The following is a 20,581-nucleotide window of genomic DNA, read 5'->3' as shown; positions in this document are numbered from 1 at the left end:
ACCAAACACCATTATTTGTAAATTCCGACAGTGAAACTAAAGCCCTACGTCTCTAGAACATCTCAAACAAATTTGAACTCAATCCAGCGGTTAATGAAACTGGAATATAATGTGTACTAAAATAACTCAAAATAGGACATAAGTGACGCCAGTTCAAACTTTTCTCTAACCCTAGACCTCTAAACCAAAATCCAAACGGTAAAAGTTAAGTACTATATCTTAAGAACTTTGTATAAACATTTCATCTTGATTCAACAGTTAACAAAGCGGGAATAAAATATTTACCAATGCAACTTAGAACTTGATAGCATGTGGAGACCTAACTTTTACACTAAAGTGCGGGAATTACTGCTCCTTCCATACACCTCCAAATTAAAAATCCCATCGTTCATAGTGAAAAACTACGTTTTAAGAGCGCTATAAATATTGGAGCCTAATCCAATGGTTAATGAAGTATTAATCACAATTTTACTCAGGCAACTTGAAAATAGGAAGTAGTTAGCACCCAAAAAGAAAAATCATAATTTACATTGTACAGAGCCCTTTGTCAATTTACTTATGAAATCATAAAATTACTTCATACTACATATCTAAACAAGAAAGTTAAATATAATTAACATATAATAGAGGGTGTTATACCGGTGAAGGTACTTTTGAAGTCAAAAACAACAAGAGGAACAAATACAACCATACCAACAACACGCGAGTTTGTCCAACTTGTTCCTATTGTAAGAAAAATAATCATCAACACGATCAATGTTGGTGGAGGCCATACAAATATGGTACAACATGCATAAAGATATGCAAATCCCAAGATCTTTAATATGATGTCAAGATTGTAAAGCATTAATTAGAGGATGAATTATTTCTTACAACTTCATGTGTTACAACCAACAAATCTATAAAATGTTGGATTATAGATAGTGGTTGTACAAATCGTATGACTCATGATCGAGCACTTCTCAACAACTCGACAAATGATATTTCCAAAGTAACAATTAGGAATGTAGAATAACTTGTTGTATAATGTATATGAACAATTGCAATTAAACTCATTTAGGCGTCAAACTAATTTGAGCTCTTATATAATCATGAGATTACTCAAAATTTGATAATTATTGCTCAAACATTAAAAAAAAGTTATAAGATGTTTTTTTGAAATTAAACTTTTTTTGTGAATCAAATACTCTAACAATATATAAATATTCAAAGTTCATATGAAATACAAAAAATTGTTTTTGATTTGACAAAGTAGGAATTGGCTATAGACAAAGAAAATATAAAAGAATGATCAAAATCAAAAGAAAATAGATATCTCTTGAAGAATTTTGATGTCTAAGTAAAGAAGATAAGATCTACATTCTAACATTCATCAAAGGTACAATGTCACTATCATAAAATCTACAATTGACAAAGAAGATGATACCCATAGAAAAAGAAATATAATAAAAAAGGTAAAATTGAATAAAGATCCGGTAATAAAGAGTGTCAAATTAAATAAAGATGTAATTCAATTAAAGGAGAAAAACAAAAATCACAAGAAAAAAAAGTCTAAGTACCAAAATAAGGAGAATAAAATTTGAAGATGACGTTCAAATAAATAGATATTAAACAAAAAGAAATATTAAGAATATTTACTCAACATTTTTTTATTTAAATTAATTTCTTTAAAAAATTTAAAATATCGATAAAAATATATTATTATTTACAATTAGTAAATAAAAATTTTAAAATTATAATACATTAATAAAATAAACTTACAAGTTTCTTCGTACAGATATTTATTATATATTTAAAAAAAGTTATAAAACGACCCATATATCGTGTATACATCATTATTCAAGTTAATTTTAATAAAATGTTAGAATGACAAGAATAACATAATATTTATAAAGCATGTTAATGTTGGCGATGATTGCCTTTGCCATGTGCCAATCCCTATTTTGTTTCGGCAATTGAAAACAATGCAATATATAAAAGATAGTGTGAATAGCAAAATTCAAAGAAATAAAGTTTTGTTTTACCCTTTTTTTTTTCTTCTGTAATTATCGGGCAGTTGATGCAGAATCTTCTTTTCACCCTTTTCTTTGCAAAGCAAAAAGAAAAATAACCAAGTGCAGTGCTCTATTAAATACCTTTGCACTACAAACATAAATAACAACCATGATTATCACACTAATCCATCCCATTAATCTACTTTGAAATACAATTATGATTTGAACCAAATCTTCCTCTTTATCTCTACTAGCATTTTGACCCGTGATTTATTGAAATAAAGATTTATTAAATATTTATAAAAATATTTTATTATATATTTGTGTATGCGTACTTGCTTAACTTAAAATTTACAATCTTTGTGATATATCTTTTAGGTAAAAGCACGACGTTATTGAATTTTATTACTTTCTTCACAAAATTGAGAGAGAAAGATTAAAATAAGATTCGTTATATTTAATGCTTTTTATGCATTGGTTTTCTCATCCACGCCTTGAATTTTGGTGGTTGTAATTAAAGAGGGCATAAGTGCCTCTGCCTTTTTCTTCGGAGAAAAAAGAAAGGGTAAGGCACTATCCATGTTCCCATGCTTTTTAACTCACACCACCCTATTTTGTTCTGTATAACACTTTCATTTTAGAATTTAATATTCTAATATTTATCATCACCCCTCCAAAATCTATACTCTATCATTATTCCTCCTTTTAAAGAATATTATTACAATTGTTTACCGATTGATTATTATGTGTATTTTCATTTTTCTTAACTAAATAGTTATCATAATATATAATTACAATCGATTGGTTAATAGCTTAATATATAAAAGAAATACAGTATATAGACTATTTTAAAATAAGTATAATCATTAAAAATAAGAAATATATATGCTTAGATAACAATAAGTAACAATTTTTACATATTTTTTAATGAAAAAATATTTTAATGTTAATTTCTAATTAAACATTTTGAACATATCTTATTTATAACACTTTTAAGGATTAAATATGTTTTTAGTCTTAGATGTGAAATTAAAATTCGTCTATATTTTAAATTTTGATATATTTTGGTCCTTAAAGTTTAAAAATAAATGAATTAACACAATTATGTTAATCTAATAGATTCAATTTTTTTGAACTTGTGTTTTAGATTGACATTTGAGTTTAAATGTGTTAAAATGGTATAAACAATGCAAACACCATCTTAAAACTTGTTTGACACGTAAAGAAAATTAACGTATTTGAATTAGGAGAATTATATCCATTCATTTTTAAAATTTAAAGATCAAAATATATCAAAGTTTGGGCTATAGATGATTTCTAATTTGGAATTCAAGTTTAAGGACTACAAACATATTTAACCTTAATATATTATCAACTATCAGGGACATTATTTATTTTTCCTTTATATATATATATATATATATATATATATATATATATATATATATATATATATATATATAACATCATTAAAGAGAGTGTATATTTATATGAATTTTTATTATTTTTAAAGGACAATGGTAGGAAAGTATATAATGAAGCACAAAATAGAAAAAAAAAAGTAACTATTTAATCTAAAATAAATGAAGTGGAAACAATTTAACTAGTCTAAATAAATACAATAATATATAGTATAAAATTAATGAATGATATAATAAATCTAACATAGGATTCTTGGATATCATTAATCCAACATAGGATTTTGGATATCAATATCTTTACCTCAATTGAAACCTGTGACAGTTCTTAGGTTGTCATGGTGGTTAAAGTTCTTGTCAACTTTACACCACACCTAGGCAATTGAATACCTCAATAACTAGAAAAATCGTTGGTATTCCAAATCTTAAGAACACTATAAAAGAAGCATCCAAGTGATTAAGTGTAAAATACAAAGATTATTCAATTGTAGAGTGTAAGCTATAAGATACTATATCAAGATTAAGTATATAATATAATAACTCAAAGGTAGCCAAAAATAATTTTGAATTAATTATTTCTTTCCATTGCTGCCTAGATCAATAAATAATAATGGTCTTTTAGAAGTTTAGTTCTTAATATATGTCGGAGATCTCTCATCGATTAAAGATAAAACAAGATTGTAGTATATAAGTTGGTGCAAACAAGTTGTTGCAAATTTCATTTTTGAAATCGGTTTTGTAAGGTTGAATTAGAATTAAAGTTAATTTTTTAACATAATATCAAAACCATAAGTTAGAGTTTATATTAACGAAAGTTGATGTTTGTTGGATCTATTATTCCATCCGTTATTAAATTATAATTCAACCATTAATTAATATTTAATCTTAAATTTGAAATATATATATATATATATATATATATATATATATATATATATATATATATATATATATAATAAGTAATTTTATAAGGTTGAATTATATTTAAACGGTTCTTTTTAACATGTAGAACCATCATTTCTTAAAAAACCAAAGTCTCGGTATCCAGGCTTCTCAGTTCAATATAACATCTCAAGGTAAGATCAATTATGAAGTTAAAAAAGTGTTGAAAATCAAAATTACAATCTCCATTCACGTGTGATTTAAATGTTTATCGTATCTAAATTAATGTTAGCGTTTCAGTAGTCCAACATGTCATTTAACATTTGAATGGACTTTTCGCTTCCCACCCGATACAATATAATTATAATTCCCAGAAATATTCAATAAAACAAAAACTTAATAGAAAATAAAAATAAAACGAAATAATTAAATAGTAGAAAATTTTAATGGATAAATTTAATTTGAATGAAAAAAAAAGAAAAAATTTCGTAAAATAATGAAACCAAATTTGAAAAAGAGTGTTCATGGAAGAAACATTTCATATGTTCAAGGTGTTAGACATTTGAAAGCCTAAAATATGTACAAAAACTTCAACGTCTAAAGCAATAGAAAATAAAAAACTTCAATGACTGAAGTAAAAATTGACATTGAAGATGGGTTTCAGATGTTCAACGCCTTAGACATTAATACCCTAAAATATGTACGGAAAATAAAAAACAACACAACCTTGAAGGACTTAAATGATAACAATCGCTATAATATTTTTGGTCTTAGACCACACTTAACTTGTTTGCATGTAAAAAATAGTGACTTAAACATAGGAAAAAAATCGTAGTTTTACACACGTAGTTTAATGATTATAAAAAGTCACGATTTTAAAACTAAAGGAAATGGGACACATTTTTAAACAGGACATTTAAAAAGTATGGACTAAAATTAAAAAATTTGTGGTTTAAGACCTCAAAACATGGTCTAAAATAAATTTTAAAAAATTCAAAAACTAAAACAATAATCTAGAATAATCAAAGTTCATTAAAAATCAAGTATCCAAATTTCATCATCAACTACATCAGTCAAATTAGATAGGGTGATCATAATGTTCTCACATTATAGTTCATTTCACTATTCACATATACACAAGCAAACAAACTATCTCATTCATAAATCATCATATTCAACTACCCTCCACATACAAAGATTTTTTAATCATTATCTGATATGGTAACCATGCCACCCTTACATCCATATCATTTAACTTAAGATTCTAACACAACATAATAGTTTTCCTTACCTACAAGGACTATCTTCAAGAAAAACATTCCAAAGTCAATGAGAGACCTAGAACATAGCATCCAAACATGACAAAAATTCAAAATATGAATAAGTTGAAATAATCAATTTTCTCGACTAATCCATTAAAATTGATGACAAAAACTTAAGAAAAAAGAGGACAATGAATCTTTAGACCAAATAAAAAAAATTACGAAGATTTGATCAAATGAAAAACTTCCTTAAGTCCTCATGTATGACTAGATATAATTAGATTTTGAAATAAATGAAATATGATAGAGAAAAAGTAATAAGAAAAGAATGAGGATTTTGTTGAGAGAGAAGGAAAAAAAAAAGGTAAAGCAGATATGGAGTGCAAGGGAGGGGTGTGACAAGAGTTTATATACATGATATACAACACTCAAACTCAAATTTCTTTATACTGAAATACAATATTCTTTTTAAAAATATAATAGACTATACAAAAGTTTTTTAATGGGGATTGTGAGAAATAATCCTACTATTACTAATACTTTTATGGGGTATTATTTGTATAGGTAAAATGTTGTTTATACAATGTTATATACTTGTTTTGTTATTTTTTTAATCTAATTTATGATTACATATTACTATTTTTCTTGTTTTAATCATATTTATTATTACTTAATACTATTTACTTTTTTATCTATAAATGTATTAAGAAAATTGAGAGAGGACTGCCACTACACCATTTAGTAGCTACAGTAACATTTACTTACCTACATTTATTAAAAATGTTACTATAGATATAATATAGTTACATTTTCTTAAAATTGTTACTACAAAGAATATTAATATTAATATTGTAACGTTTTTAAAAAATGTCACTATAAATAATTACACATTTTCTATTTTTAGTAACATTTTTATTTTCATAACTATTAAAAATGTTACTATACATTAATTTTCTAAATTATAATAATGTTTTCTAAATAAAAAATATTATAAGTTATATTTTAAATAAAAGTTATTATAAATTATTAATTTATATTAATAATTATATAATAATATTTTTAAATAAACACTACAAAGAATTAAATTTTACTAGCCAATTCTGTGTTAGATTTTTTTTTTCGTTTTATCATTCTGTGTAACCGTAAAAAATAATTTAATTGTATAATTGATTTTAATCTACGAAAAAATTAATTTAGGTTACCATTTGCTCCCCCTTTCGTTTTATCTCTCATGCTTTGAAGGTATTCTACACCAGAAGCTAGGATAAAATCTTCTTGATCTAGGGTTCGACACAGAACTTCGTGTGAATATGGGCGTCAGTATTCTCACTGGTTCCGGCATTGTTGCCTAGCGTCACGCTCCGTTGATTGTTGCGAGAAAGGTGTTCGTGATCGTTGCATTGTTCAACAATCCAAACCTCTGAATCAGGTAAAGATTCTGGTGCATCTCGACGATTTAAGCAATTTCTAGCTGCATACGAGGTTTGTAGAGGCAAATAGATGATTTGTATAGGTGATTTTATTCCTGATCAAAATACGAAGTAGAGGACTTTAAATGTATAAGCTAATTTCTGTTTTGTACAGGATCTGGGTGTTCTTCTCTTGGAGTGGGTGCATTCTCTGAAAATGGACCTTTTAGACCAAATGGGAAAGTTCGATTCCTTGATTGAATGTGCGTTTTCTCTGTGGCGAAAGGTTTTCATTTGTTTTGGTTATTAGGTTTATTTGGGAGAAGGGTATTATGCAGAGAGAACTTCGAAGCAAACTGTTGAGATTTTGCAGTGAAGAGGGAAGCTTGGATGCGGAGGTTGATTCCCTTGAGGCTAATATCAAGGACCTTGAAGCAGAGGCTTCGTTTTTCAATGCCACAGCTTCTCAAGTAGCGGTGAGGGTTCACTTCTTTGTTTCATTCTTCACTTTGATGATAATATGAATTTGATTTGTGTTTAGGCAATTTTGACGGTGACTTCTGTATTCTGTTTTAGAAATAGGTTGTGGTTTGATTGTTATAACCATTTAGACCATGTTAGAATAAGTTTATGTGAAATTTTTTACCATTCTTCTTAAACTCTGTATTTATGTTTTCGATTTTATGATAAATAAATTGCAGAGCCACTTACAGTTCTTTTTCCATTTCACACACTTATGTCCAAGCTATTAGCTTTCAGATACTACTTATGCTTATTCAAATAACTTTTATATTTGAAATCAGTCATGTATATTCTAATATAGTGTTGAGTACTAATCTCCCATGCTTTTGTTGAAATCAGTCATGTTGTGAATTTTTGGAGTTCTATTAGGAATCAATTTTTGAGTTAGTTTTTAGTCATTTTTAGTCCATTAAAACTTGTTTAGATAATTTTTTTTACTTATTTACTTTCTATTTTAATACAGTCCTTAGTATTAGTCTACTTTTAGAGTCCTTTTTAGGTCTTGATTAGTGAAATTTTTAGTTTCTTGTAGAGTTCTGGTTGAGTTGATTTTTAGCTATCTTTAGTTATTTTAAACTTGCATGAGTAGACTTTACCTTTGTTAATTTTAAAATTTAAATAAGTTATATAAAGTAGTTCAAAACCACTTAATGAGTCCACACACTCTTTATAAGTGTGCCTTTGTGTTGGTTTATGTAGTTGAAATTGAAATTGGTATTGTTCGTGAGCATTGTTTCTTTTTTATTATTCAACAGGTCCTAGATGTGTTTTTTCGTGTGCCAAAGGTGGAAGGCCTTTGTCTAAGCAAGGCTTCACTTGTTGCGTTGCCATAGGAGATTAAGGACTTTTGTTCTTTCCAGGGTTATCCTCCCCTCTCTTTTAGATGTTTTTGGTTAAATTAAGGACTTGTTTGTTCTTTCCAGGGTTATCCTCCCCTCTCTTTTAGATGTTTTTGGTTAATCTTTTGGTTTCTGAACTCTGATCATTTAGCTTTGGTTGCTTAAATAAATGTAATATGTATCGGCTAATATGATAGTCCTTCAGCATATTTTAAAATTTTGGATTTTTTCCTTGTAATATGTATCGGCTAATATGATGGCATTGGGGCTGTGGTTTTTGTCCTGCTCAATCACGTGTGAAATTTTCTATTATTTTTGGTAACATTTTTAACATGTAGCCTTTTTATTAAGAAAAAGTTACTAAAACTTTCTAGTAACATTTTTATAATGTCACTCTTCTATAAAAAAAATGTTACTATAAACTTTTAGTAACATTTTAAAAATGTTACATTTTTATTAAAAGAATGTTACTTAAAATCTTTAGTAACATTTATGTAAATGTCTCTATTAATAAGTATAAATGTTACAAAAAATTAATAGTAACATGGGGAATACGTAACATGTGATAAAATGTTACTAAATTCTATTAATAACATTTTTCATGATTTAGTAACATTTTTTTAGTGTTACTGTACATTATATATCTAGTAGTGTGCACTCTCACCCTAACGTTTTCTCATTTTGAGAACATGGTTTATTATGATTTATGTTCTATGATGTTGCGAACAGTTTCCATTAATGCATGAAATTAGTGGACCAACCGTTATTATCCTTTGATTGTGTCCCCTCACACATGGTGGTCCCAAAATTCCACTATCCTTCGACTTGTGAAAAATGTCAATGAACGGAAGAATGGTACCTCGGTACCATAAAACCTTCCATGCTCTCAGGTCAAATTCATTACAAACCTTTTACTTATACAACTGTAGAGATCTTATCCTCTGTCCTATAATGTCGACATAAAGATTCGTTTTTTTCTGATTTGCATTGAAACTTTTTGTGGTAATGACAAACTATTAACTTATTCATCAAGTTTCTGCACAAAAATAAAATAAAATAACTAAAAAAATAAAACAAATAAATAGTGTCTTAAATTTTAATACATTAAGAATATTATTATGGTTTTTTACTGGGGCTGCCTTTACATTTGATGATCATGCAAGTCTTTTGTTAAAAGACAGAGGCGATATCATATTGTATGCAAAGCTCGAAAAGGGGTTGATTTGTGATTAATTAAACCCTCAAACGCAAAGCCAAACGCTGATCAACTCATTAATAAATCATTATGCTAATCCATACATCATTAATCTTCCTACATTTAGTAAAAAACTTTGTTTAAAAAGAAGGTACAGCTGAAAAAAAACTGATATTTAATTTGATCTTGCACTGGGCTATGAACTTTTTTTCAGTGAGAACACAGACAGAGCCTCGTGCAAAGAGACTTATCACACCTCTTTCCCCTGCTCTGTTTTGTCACCACCAACTACCATTGTATTTGTAGCCATGGAAATAGGTGTTTTCTCAATCTTCTTCTCAAATATGTGTTCTAGCAGTAGGCATAACTTCTCACCGTCAATTCCTGTCACTGAGAAGAAGATAAGAGAATTAGTTATACCATCTTCAAACTAAAATATCCCTTTTAAGCTAAAACTGGATTCATTACGAACTTACTCTCAGACTTGAATTTTGATACATATTTTACGATCTTCAAAGCCAATGCCAATCTGAGAAGTCGTATACTTTCAAGTCCCTCTCCATTATTTTCGTATGGGTGAATTTGTTTTCTGTCATCTCTTTTTTCTATCTTCATCTTCTTCTGGTTTGAAAAATATTGGAAATTCAATTTCCCCTTCATAATCACCAACACTCATTCGGTAAAATAGTGACACATCACAAAAATCAGACCAAAAAAAAAATTCACCTGAATCATTTCACGTTGGTGTCTGAAACTGTTGTCTGGATCAACCTTTTTTGTCACTCTAAACTTCTCCCTCTGCAAACACAACATCCAAAACACCAAATGAAATTCACCGTTGTTTTTGAGATGATAACCGGAGTAAAACAGAAAACCCACCACCGGCGAGGAGGTTGACGGAGGAGCCACAGAAACAACCGTTGAACCTGAGTCACTGGTAGTCTCTTTCCCTGGAAAGAAAAAATCAGTCTTTTTCACAGATAGAAAGGAAATGCATTGTGGGCAGACATACCAGCCACGTTGTTGGACTTCGAACAGTGGCCGCATTGGTTGCAAAATACAACATTAACGTTATCGATGTATTGAATTCCGTTTGTGTTAACGAAGCAACGGCTCATTACAAATGGTTTAGTTCGATTCCAGAGCCTGGGAAACAAGTGCATCAGGAGAAATCTGAAAAAAAAAAAAAGACAGAGCAAGGAATCAGAACGCACTTACCAGTAAACTATTAAAACAATTTGCAGCTGTAAGAAAGCAAATAAAGCTACCACGATGAGAAGTACCATTTTTGGTTGTAGAGTGAAGAGAGAGAACGAAGAAACAGGGTTTATGAAGAAAGGGGTGTTCATGGGAAAGACAATATGAGACAAGAAAACAGTGCACCTTGACATAAGTCTGCTGTATTCTCATGACATTTGATTTTGTCATAGTATGGCACAGAAAAAAAGAGAGGAATAGTTGCGGAATTGCAGGAGAAAAAGAAAATCAAAAATTCGCATGCTGCTCTTGCTCTTGTTATGTGTGCCAGACACACACACACGTATGGCCTACATTTTTGTGAAGATTTTATGCCATTCAAAGCGGCGTTACGAACAGATAACTACATGTGCATGTGCCATGTGCAAGCTAGATACGTTTGATCAAACCCCAAAGAACATAGAAAGTAAAATTTAAAAGAAGGAATTAAGGAAAAAAGTAGGGATTTTTTGCAAATCCTCCTTTTATGTCAATGAACTCACTCCTTTTTCTCTATTTGGTTGAATATAAGCACAGTATCTATGCAGATTTTGCTTAGGGACAGAGAGGCCCCTACTGGTGGGGTATAAGCACAGTATCTACGCAGATTTTGCTTAGGGACAGAGAGGGCCCCTACTCTGTCCCTGTCACTGTCACAGGCATAACAAAATTCTAATATGCATCCTTTGCCTTATGGAATGCTCAAAGAAAGTTGTCTTGTGTAACATTTCCAACCTCAACTTAGTAGTAACAATGCATGTTTTTATCTCCAATCTAATATATATTTCTAGATTCTTTGTTTGCTGACTTTCTTATTGACATGAATGAACTGTCCTCAATGGGTGTTCCCAAATCACTTCAAAATGACCCACTAAAGTCACATTACATTCAGTCTCAAACATTTTCAATCGAGAACGTTGTAAACTCAAATTTACTCTCTGAGTTTGACTCATCTTTCAAAGACTTCCATACCATTTTGTTTGGGAAAAGCAAAGATGTTGGACCACATTTTGTTTGTAGTCATCCCCAAGATCCAATACTCAAATTTTAGTGATCCAAATGTAAATAAAATTTAAACATAATCTAAAGTCAAACTTTTTTAAATTCCTAATAATTTGCATAGTGAGTAACTTCATCTTGATGTTGTTCATGCTTATTTTGTTGGTTGAATGGTTGTTGTTGCTCTTAGTCTTGTTCAAGATGATGTTGTAGATGAAAATCAGTTTAAATGGTAAGTATAAGGATCATGTGATTGTCATTAATTGTGATTAATATATACAACTAAAATATAAAATTGATCAATCGAAATGTACTGTGATTGAATTTCTCTTTAAAATAAATATAGAAGGGTAAGAATAGTGATTGTTAATATAAATTTGGCCTCCTCAGTTCCAGTAAAGCTAGTCATAATGGATTAGATTGAATTCTATTAAATACATTCATTTGGGTTAGATTATAACTTCTTTCTTTTTTTAATGAATTCACCTAACTTATATATCACATCATTTGTCTTCTTTTTTTCATTATCTAGTATATTGATACACTTATCAGATCATCTTTGTCTTTATCCAATGTTTACTACATACCTAGTTTTATTATGAATCTTGCTTCTGTTAAGAAAATCTATGATTCTGAATATAAGGTGTACATTGTGTGAAAACCTTTTTTCTGTCCAAAAAAGCATGAAACTGCAATGCATGAACTTTCCTCAATGGCTGTTCCCAAAATTTGCTTTCTGAGTTTGGCAACAGAATGACCCACTAAAGTCACGTTACGGTGAATGTCGTAAACTCAAAATTTGCTTTCTGACTTTGACTTCATCTTTTAAAGACTTTCATACCATCTCTCTCTCTCTCTCTCTCTCTCTCTCTCTATATATATATATATATATATATATATATTTGTATTTGGGGAAAGATATATGTTCCAGTGCTTTTGTTGATGGAACGTGGTGATTTTCCATTTGTCACCACAGATATTTGTTGCTTTTTCTCAAAGTTATTTTAATGCTCTATATAATTTGATTTTAAATTTTAATTCTAACACTATTTTTTAGTGTCATCGTTTCCATTTTCCGGTATAAGGAAAACTTATTTTCAAAAGTAAGATGAATCAAATTAAGGTAGAGGGGTGGCTTGTGGGACACTAGGTCAAAGGAAAAAAATTCCACGATAATTATCATTTGACAACTTATTCTAGAGGTAAAGCGATTATAATAAATTAATATTCTTATTAAATATTCGAATATACTTCAAAAATTCACTATGTTTTTTCGCTAGTAAAATTGAAGTTACATAGGAATGAAATGGATGTCACTCAAATTTCTAACAGTAAACCACGGTACCATTCATTTCATTCATCTTCAATAAACCACCATCATCGTCACCATACATATGTGTGACACTGCAAAGATGCTGGAGGTTTGAATCTTCGTCTAGGTTTTAAAAGAAGAGGGCAAATGTTATTAGATTTATAATTGGCTTTCATGTTGATTTCGGTATTACCGTCGCGTTGATTACAAAAAAATTTTCGATTAGAAACTAATTCTTGAAATCAAATATAGTTAGTCACTACAATTATAATGACCAATTTAAATATTAATTTATGAAATTAAAAATTATTAATTTATAAAATAGTCACTTTTATAAATAAAAAACTATAATTAGTCATTAAATTGACTATTAATTGATTAGAGATCAATTTAAAAACTAATTCATTTTAGTAGTCAAAATTTATGTAACTAATTTTTTGTGATTAATTTTGTTTGGTAATCAAAATTATGGTAACTAATTTTAAAGACCAATTTAATTACCAATTATAATTTTTTATTCATAATAAAAATTATTTTTGTAATCAATAAATTTTAGTTTTGTAAATTGGTATCTAAAATAGTCACTATAGTTACTAATAATTATTGGTCACTAAATTTTATCACTATTTAGAAATTTTCTTATAGTGAAAAACAAAAAAGCAAAATCCAAAATAAAATCTACCTAAGCTTCAACATAGGTTGTTAAATGTTGTAAGAAAAGAAAAGTTGTTAATATATCATTTTTCTTTTGCATATTAGTTACTATATATTAATTCAAGAAAATAAATATTTGGTTAAGATAGAAAACTAAGATTTGGTGAAACTTTCCATGATAGAAAGGGATGAAGAATACATAACAATGTTCAAGCCTACTTCCATAATACCAACAACAACACTACGAACCTCTCCTTGCAAAACAAGCTAAAAGAGTTGTGCCTAGTGAGGTGAACTTTAAGAAACTGGTTTATTGTGTGTTTGCATTATGGTTTGATGAACTTTGAACCATAACTAAAACACAGTAATTTTATATAACTACAATACAATACTATTATTTTAGATAATTATTGATCCATTTTTTTTTTCAAATAATTGGTGAACTAAGAAGAAGTTGTTTATATTTTAAATGTTTTCAACACCCACAAAAATTGTATTTTGATTGTGAAATATTTGATTAGAATGAATTAGATTGGATTTTATTTATGTTAAATGCTATTTCCACATTTTCAAAGAATCACATATGAGTATAGTGACGATAGGAATGGGGATTTTGGGATAATAATAGTAAGAACAAGAAAATATAATATTGTTTTTGAGTGATTAACTTAATTTTTGCGAGGGGATTATGTTTACTATTTTAAATTAGGTTAAATATGTTTTATAATTCTTGAATTATGAAATAAAATTGAAATTAGTCGACGTTTACAACTTTGATATATTTTAATTTTCAAACTTTAAAAATAAATAAATATAATTTTTTTAACTCAATTACATTAAATTTGTTTGTTGTGTCAAACACATTTTAATTACTATTGAAACAAAAACGTGTCAAACTGGATAATCAATTAAAATGTTAACACGAAAGGTGTTTGACACATCAAGAAAATTTAACATAATTTGGTTAAAGAAATTATAGCCATTCACTTTTGATTTGTTGGCTTATCTTCAAGTTGTCAAGTCTTATTTTTCTTAATTATATTCATCTCCTCCTAGGTAACACATATTCATCCATCTATTTCAACCACCTTATCATATTCTTTGGGTTCAAGTGCAACAATGTTGCGTCTATTGTAAATTTCAACAAGAGTTTTAATGTCGTTAACTTGAAAATCATCGTCGTCGTCAACAACATCTACTACTGCAAAAATGGTTTTTGAGGATAGTTAAAATTGTCTTTGTACTTCGATTTTCGAACCACCGTTGACTCAATAATCATTAAAAGTTTGATAGAAACAACACTGATAATCCAAGTTGTCACTATATTTTCAAACTATGACGATTTCTAAATGCCGTCATTATAAATTAAATTAAGAAAGAACGAAGTTAAAAGTTCGTCGAGTTTTATAATGATGGTTGATCACCAGAACCATCGTTATAAGTTGATCCAAAAATAAATTAACTACTAAAAAGCAATTTGATGATGACGAGTACAATCATCATTTGTCATTAAATATTACAAAATATAATAGATTGTCGTAATCAATTTAAATAATTTTGGATAGTAGTTTTATTGTGTATATATCACCATAATTTCTTTAGGAGTTTAAAATGCATTTTGCTTTTGTCTATTGTAGTTTATAATTGTACGTATTGAGAATTTAAGTGTAAGTCTAAGTCTCACATTGAATAAAATTGAGAAAGTTGAATACCATATACGGATGAAGACCCACAAACCCATCACCTTTAAGATTTTAGGTTGAGAGTGGTGTCAATCTCTTATATGTGGATTGAACTTACGTTCATTGGCGTTGTATCTCCCCGATGATCCTCTCTCGAAAGATCCAACCCTAATATATTTATCAACTATCAGGGGCACTGTTTATTCTTCCTTTATATATATATATATATATATATATATATATATATATATATATATATATATATATATATATATATATATCAATTTCTATTATTTTTAAATGACAATGGTATAGGAAAGTTTAAAATGAAGCACAAAATAGAAAAAAAAAACTATTTAATCTAAAAATATGAAGTGGAAACATTTTAACTAGTATAAATAAATACAATAATATATAGTATAAATTTAAGGGTTAAATATGTTTTTGGTCCCTCAAGTTTCAGTGAATTTTGGAATTAGTCCTTCATCAAAACTTTATACCAATTTAGTCCTTCATATTTCAAAATGCGTGAATTTAGTCATTTTAACCAAATTTTGTTTTGTTAAGTTTATCTGACGTTTCAAGCGCATTTCATGATAATATTTAAGTTAAAATTGAAACAAAAATATGTCAAACAGTGTAAATAATTTAAATACTATCATGAAATGTGCTTGAAACATCAGATAAACTTAACAAAATTTGATTAAAAGGACTAAATTCACGCATTTTGAAAGATGAAGGACTAAATTGGTCGAAAGTTTTGATGAGGGACTAATTCCAAATTTTGCTGAAACTTGAGGGACCAAAAACATATTTAACCCTAAATTTAAAGAATGATATAATCTAACATAGGATTCTTGGATATCATTAATCCAACATAGGATTTTTGGATATCAATATCTTTACCTCAATTGAAACCTGTGACAGTGCTTAGGTTGTCGTCGTGGTTAAAGTTCTTCTTGTCAACTTTACACTACACCTAGGCAATTGAATACCTCAATAACTAGAAAAATCGTTGGTTTCCAAATCTAAAGAACACTACAAAAGAAGCATCCAAGTGATTAAGTGTAAAAGACAAAGATTATTCAATTGTAGAGTGTAAGGTGTAAGATACTATATCAAGATTAAGTATATAATATAATAACTCAAAGGTAGCCAAATAATTTTGAATTAATTATTTCTTTCCATCATTGAAGTAAGCAATGGTAGAAGTTTACTTCTTAGCATATGCCAAAGATCTCACATTAATTAAAGATAAAACATGTTTATAGTATATAATAAGTTGGTGCAAACCTCATTTTTTAAATTGATTCTATAAGATTGAATTAGACTTAAAATTAACTTCTTAATATAGTATCAAAATCATGAGTTAAAGTTTATACTAACGAAAGTTAATGTTTATTGAGTCTATTGTTTCATTCATTATTAGACTGCAATTCAATCACCATTAGTGTCCAATCTTAAGTTCAAAATGTTACATTGATATGATAACCAATTTGATAAGGTTGAATTATATTTAAAGTCTACTCCTGATATAGAAGCATCGTTTCTTAGAAAACCAAAGTCTTGGTATCTAGGCTATCAATGCAATATAACAGTAAGGTAAGATCAACTGTGAAGTTAAAAAAGTATTGAAAATCAAAATTACAATCTTCATTCAGGTGTGATTTAAATGTTTATCATACCTAAATCAATATCAATGTTTCAGTAATCCAACATGTCATTTAACATTTGAATGGACTTTTCGGTTCCCACCCGATATAATATAATTATAATTCCCAAAAATATTCAATAAAACAAAAACTTAATAGAAAATAAAAATAATAAAACAAAATAATTAAATAGCAGAAAGTTTTAATGGATAAATTTAATTTGAATGAAAAAAGAATAAAAAATTTCGTAAAATAATGAAACCAAATTTGAAAAAGAGTGGTCATGGAAGAAACATTTCGTATGTTCGAGGTGTTAGACATTTGAAACCCTAAAATATGTACAGAAAATAAAAACTTCAACGTCTAAAGCAATAGAAAATAAAAAACTACAATGATTGAAGTAAAAATTGACATTGAAGAAGGGTTTTAGATGTTCAACGCCTTGCACATTAAATACCCTAAAATATGTACGGTAAATAAAAAACTACACAAACTTGAAGACTTAAATAAACCATTATGATAACAATCACTATAATATTTTTGGTCTTAGACCACATTAAACTTGTCTGCATGTAAAAAATAGTAACTTAAACATAGGAAAAATCACAGTTTTACACACGTAGTTTAATAATTGTAAAAAGCCACGATTTTAAAATCTAAGATAATTTATGACACATTTATTTAAACGAGACCTTTAAAAGGTATGAGCTAAAATTAAAAAATTTGTGGTTTAAGAACTTAAAACATGGTCTAAAATAAATTTTAAAAAATTTAAAAACTAAAATTATGAGCTAAACTAAACTTACAAAAATATATTTAGATCTTACCTCTTTCAAACTGTATTCATGTAAAACCGGAACGAAACACAAAGGAAAGAAACATTTAGATCTTACTAAAGAAGAAGCCAGACTTGAAGGCATTTAACATTTGATACCCTAATCACAAAGATGAGAAACTTCAAAGGTGTAATTAAAAAATCTAAAACACGAATGAAACAAACATTCAGCGAAGAAAGCATTGCAGAAAAAGAAAGGCTTTATGGTCTGTGGTTTAGAAAGATGAATGACATTGTGGTGCAGTTAAAAAAAAGAAAGGCAAGGATAGAGATAGAGAAAGCATGTTCTAAAATATGAAGTTAATGAGAACGAGAGAGAATGATAGAGAAATAACGTTTTCTCATTTTGAGAACATGGTTTATTATGATTTATATTCTATGATATTGCTAACAGTTCCCATTAATGCATGAAATTAGTGGACCTATCGTTATTATCCTTTGATTGTGTCCCCTCACACATGGTGGTCCCAAAATTCCACTATCCTTCGACTTGTGAAAAATGTCAATGAACGGAAGAATGGTACCTCGGTACCATAAAACCTTCCATGCTCTCAGGTCAAATTCAGGATAAACCCTTTTTCTTGTACAACTGTAGAGATCTTATCCTGTGTGATATAAAGATTCGTTTTTTCTAATTTGCATGTAAACCTTTTCTGTGGTAATGAGAAACTATTAACTTGTTCATCAAGTTTATGCACAAAAACAAAATAAAATAACTAAAAAAATAAAACAAATAAATAGTTTCTTAAATTTTAATAAATTTAAGAATTCCCTTTGATTATTATTATTATTATGGCTGCCTTTACATTAGATCATCATGGGCAAGTCTTTCGAAAAAAGGCAGACGCGATATCATATTATATGCAAAGCTCGAAAAGCCAAAGCCAAAGCCAAACGCTGAACAACTTTAATAATCAATATGCTAATCCATGCATCATTAATCTTCCTACATTTAGTAAAAACCTCTGTTTAAAAAGAAGGTACAACTAACTGAAAAAAATTTGATCTTTCACTGGGGCTATCAACTTTTCAGTGAGAAGACAGATAGCCTCGTCATCCTCACATACCAGCCACGCTGAACTTCGAACAGTGCCCGCATTGGTTGCAAAACACAACATTAACGTCTTCGATGATTTGAATTCCATTTGTGTTAACGAAGCAACGGCTCATTACAAATGGTTTTTTCCGAATCCTGGCCCTGGGAAACAATTGCATCAGAAGAAATCAGAAAAAAAACAAACAAAGAAGAAAGACAGAGCAAGGAATTGGAACGAACTTACCAGTAAACTAGTAAAACAATTTGCATCTGTAAGAAAGCAAATAAAGCTACCACGATGATAAGTACCTTCACTGAGTAGAAGATAAGAGAATTAGTTATACCATCTTCAAACTAAAATATCATTTTGAAGCTAAAACTGGATTTATTTTATGGTTTTCTTTCGTATCAACTTACTCTCGGACTCGAATTCTGATACATATTTTACGATCTTCAAAGCCAATGCCAATATGAAAAGTCGTATACTTTCAAGTGCCTCTTCAATATATTTGGATGGGTGAATTTGTCTTCTATCATCTATTTTTTCTATCTTCTTCTGGTTTGAAAAATATTGGAAATTCAATTTTCCCTTCATCATCAGCAACACTTATTCGGTAAAATACTGACACATCACAAAATTTCAGACCAAAACAGGGTATTCACCTCAATCATTTTACATTGGTCTCTGAAACTGCTTGCTGAGTCATCCCCTGAAACCCTTTTTGACTCTCTAAACTTCTCCCTCTGCAGACACAACATTCAAAACATCAAATGAAATTCACGGTTGTTTTTGAGATGATAACCACACAGTAAGACAGAAAACCCACCACGGGCGAGGATGTTAACGGAGGAGCCACAGAAACAACCGTTGAACCTGAATCACTGCTAGTCTCTTTCCCTGGTAAAAAAAATCAGTCTTTTTCACAGATAGAAAGGAAATGCATTGTGGGCAGACATTACCAGCCACGCTGAACTTTGAACAGTGGCGGCATTGTTGGCAAAACACAAAATTAACGTTATTGATGTACTGAATTCCGTTTCTGTTAACGAAGCAATGGCTCATTACAAATGGTTTAGTCTGATTCCAGAGCCTGTGAAGCAAGTGCATCAGAAGAAATCTGAAAAAAAAAGACAGAGGAAGGAATTGGAACAGCACTTACCAGTAAACTATTAAAGCAATTTGCAGCTGTAAGAAAGCATACACAGCTCCCACGATGATAAGTACCACCACTGAGAAGAAGATAAGAGAATTAGTTATATCATCCTCAAACTAAAATGTCATTTTTAAACTAAAATTGGATTTATTTTATGGGTTTTCTTTCGTATCAACTTACTCTCACACTTCAATTTTGATACATATCTTAAGATCTTCAAAGACAATGCCAATCTGAAAAGTCGTATACTTTCAAGTCCCTCTTCATTATTTTCGGATGGGTGAATTTGTTTTCTATCATCTCTTTTTTCTATCTTCTTCTGGTTTGAAAAATATTGGAAATTCAGTTTCCCCTTCATCATCACCAACATTCATTCGGTAAAATAGTGACACATCACAAAATTCAGAGCAAAACAGCGTATTCACCTCAATCATTTTACGTTGGTGTCTGAAGCGCCTTTCTGGATCAATCCCTGAAACCTTTTTCGACACTCTAAACTG

The 20,581-nt window shown here is 29.0% G+C and overlaps 1 protein-coding gene and 1 long non-coding RNA gene across 2 annotated transcripts; one reads left to right on the top strand and one right to left on the bottom strand.

Moving 5' to 3' along the window:
- The first annotated feature begins 6,747 nt into the window (after positions 1 to 6,747).
- On the top strand, positions 6,748 to 8,515 carry LOC114167444. Its single transcript, XR_003600226.1, has 3 exons — positions 6,748 to 6,985; positions 7,141 to 7,441; positions 8,243 to 8,515. It is a non-coding gene; the product is annotated as an uncharacterized LOC114167444 (long non-coding RNA).
- Positions 8,516 to 9,643: 1,128 nt separating this feature from the next.
- On the bottom strand, positions 9,644 to 10,807 carry LOC114165908. Its single transcript, XM_028050535.1, has 6 exons — positions 10,740 to 10,807; positions 10,534 to 10,667; positions 10,401 to 10,471; positions 10,248 to 10,319; positions 9,998 to 10,142; positions 9,644 to 9,911 (listed from the first exon to the last, which is right to left on the bottom strand). Exons 1-6 carry the CDS (start codon positions 10,805 to 10,807, stop codon positions 9,772 to 9,774), a joined length of 630 nt encoding a protein of 209 aa, XP_027906336.1. The 3' UTR covers positions 9,644 to 9,771.
- Between the last annotated feature and the right edge of the window lie 9,774 nt (positions 10,808 to 20,581).

Source organism: Vigna unguiculata, chromosome 10, assembly GCF_004118075.2.
Source record: "Vigna unguiculata cultivar IT97K-499-35 chromosome 10, ASM411807v1, whole genome shotgun sequence".
In the NCBI taxonomy this organism is placed as follows: Eukaryota; Viridiplantae; Streptophyta; class Magnoliopsida; order Fabales; family Fabaceae; genus Vigna; species Vigna unguiculata.
Note: the sequence above shows the minus strand (reverse complement) of the source record. Positions and strands in the feature narration are given on the sequence as shown.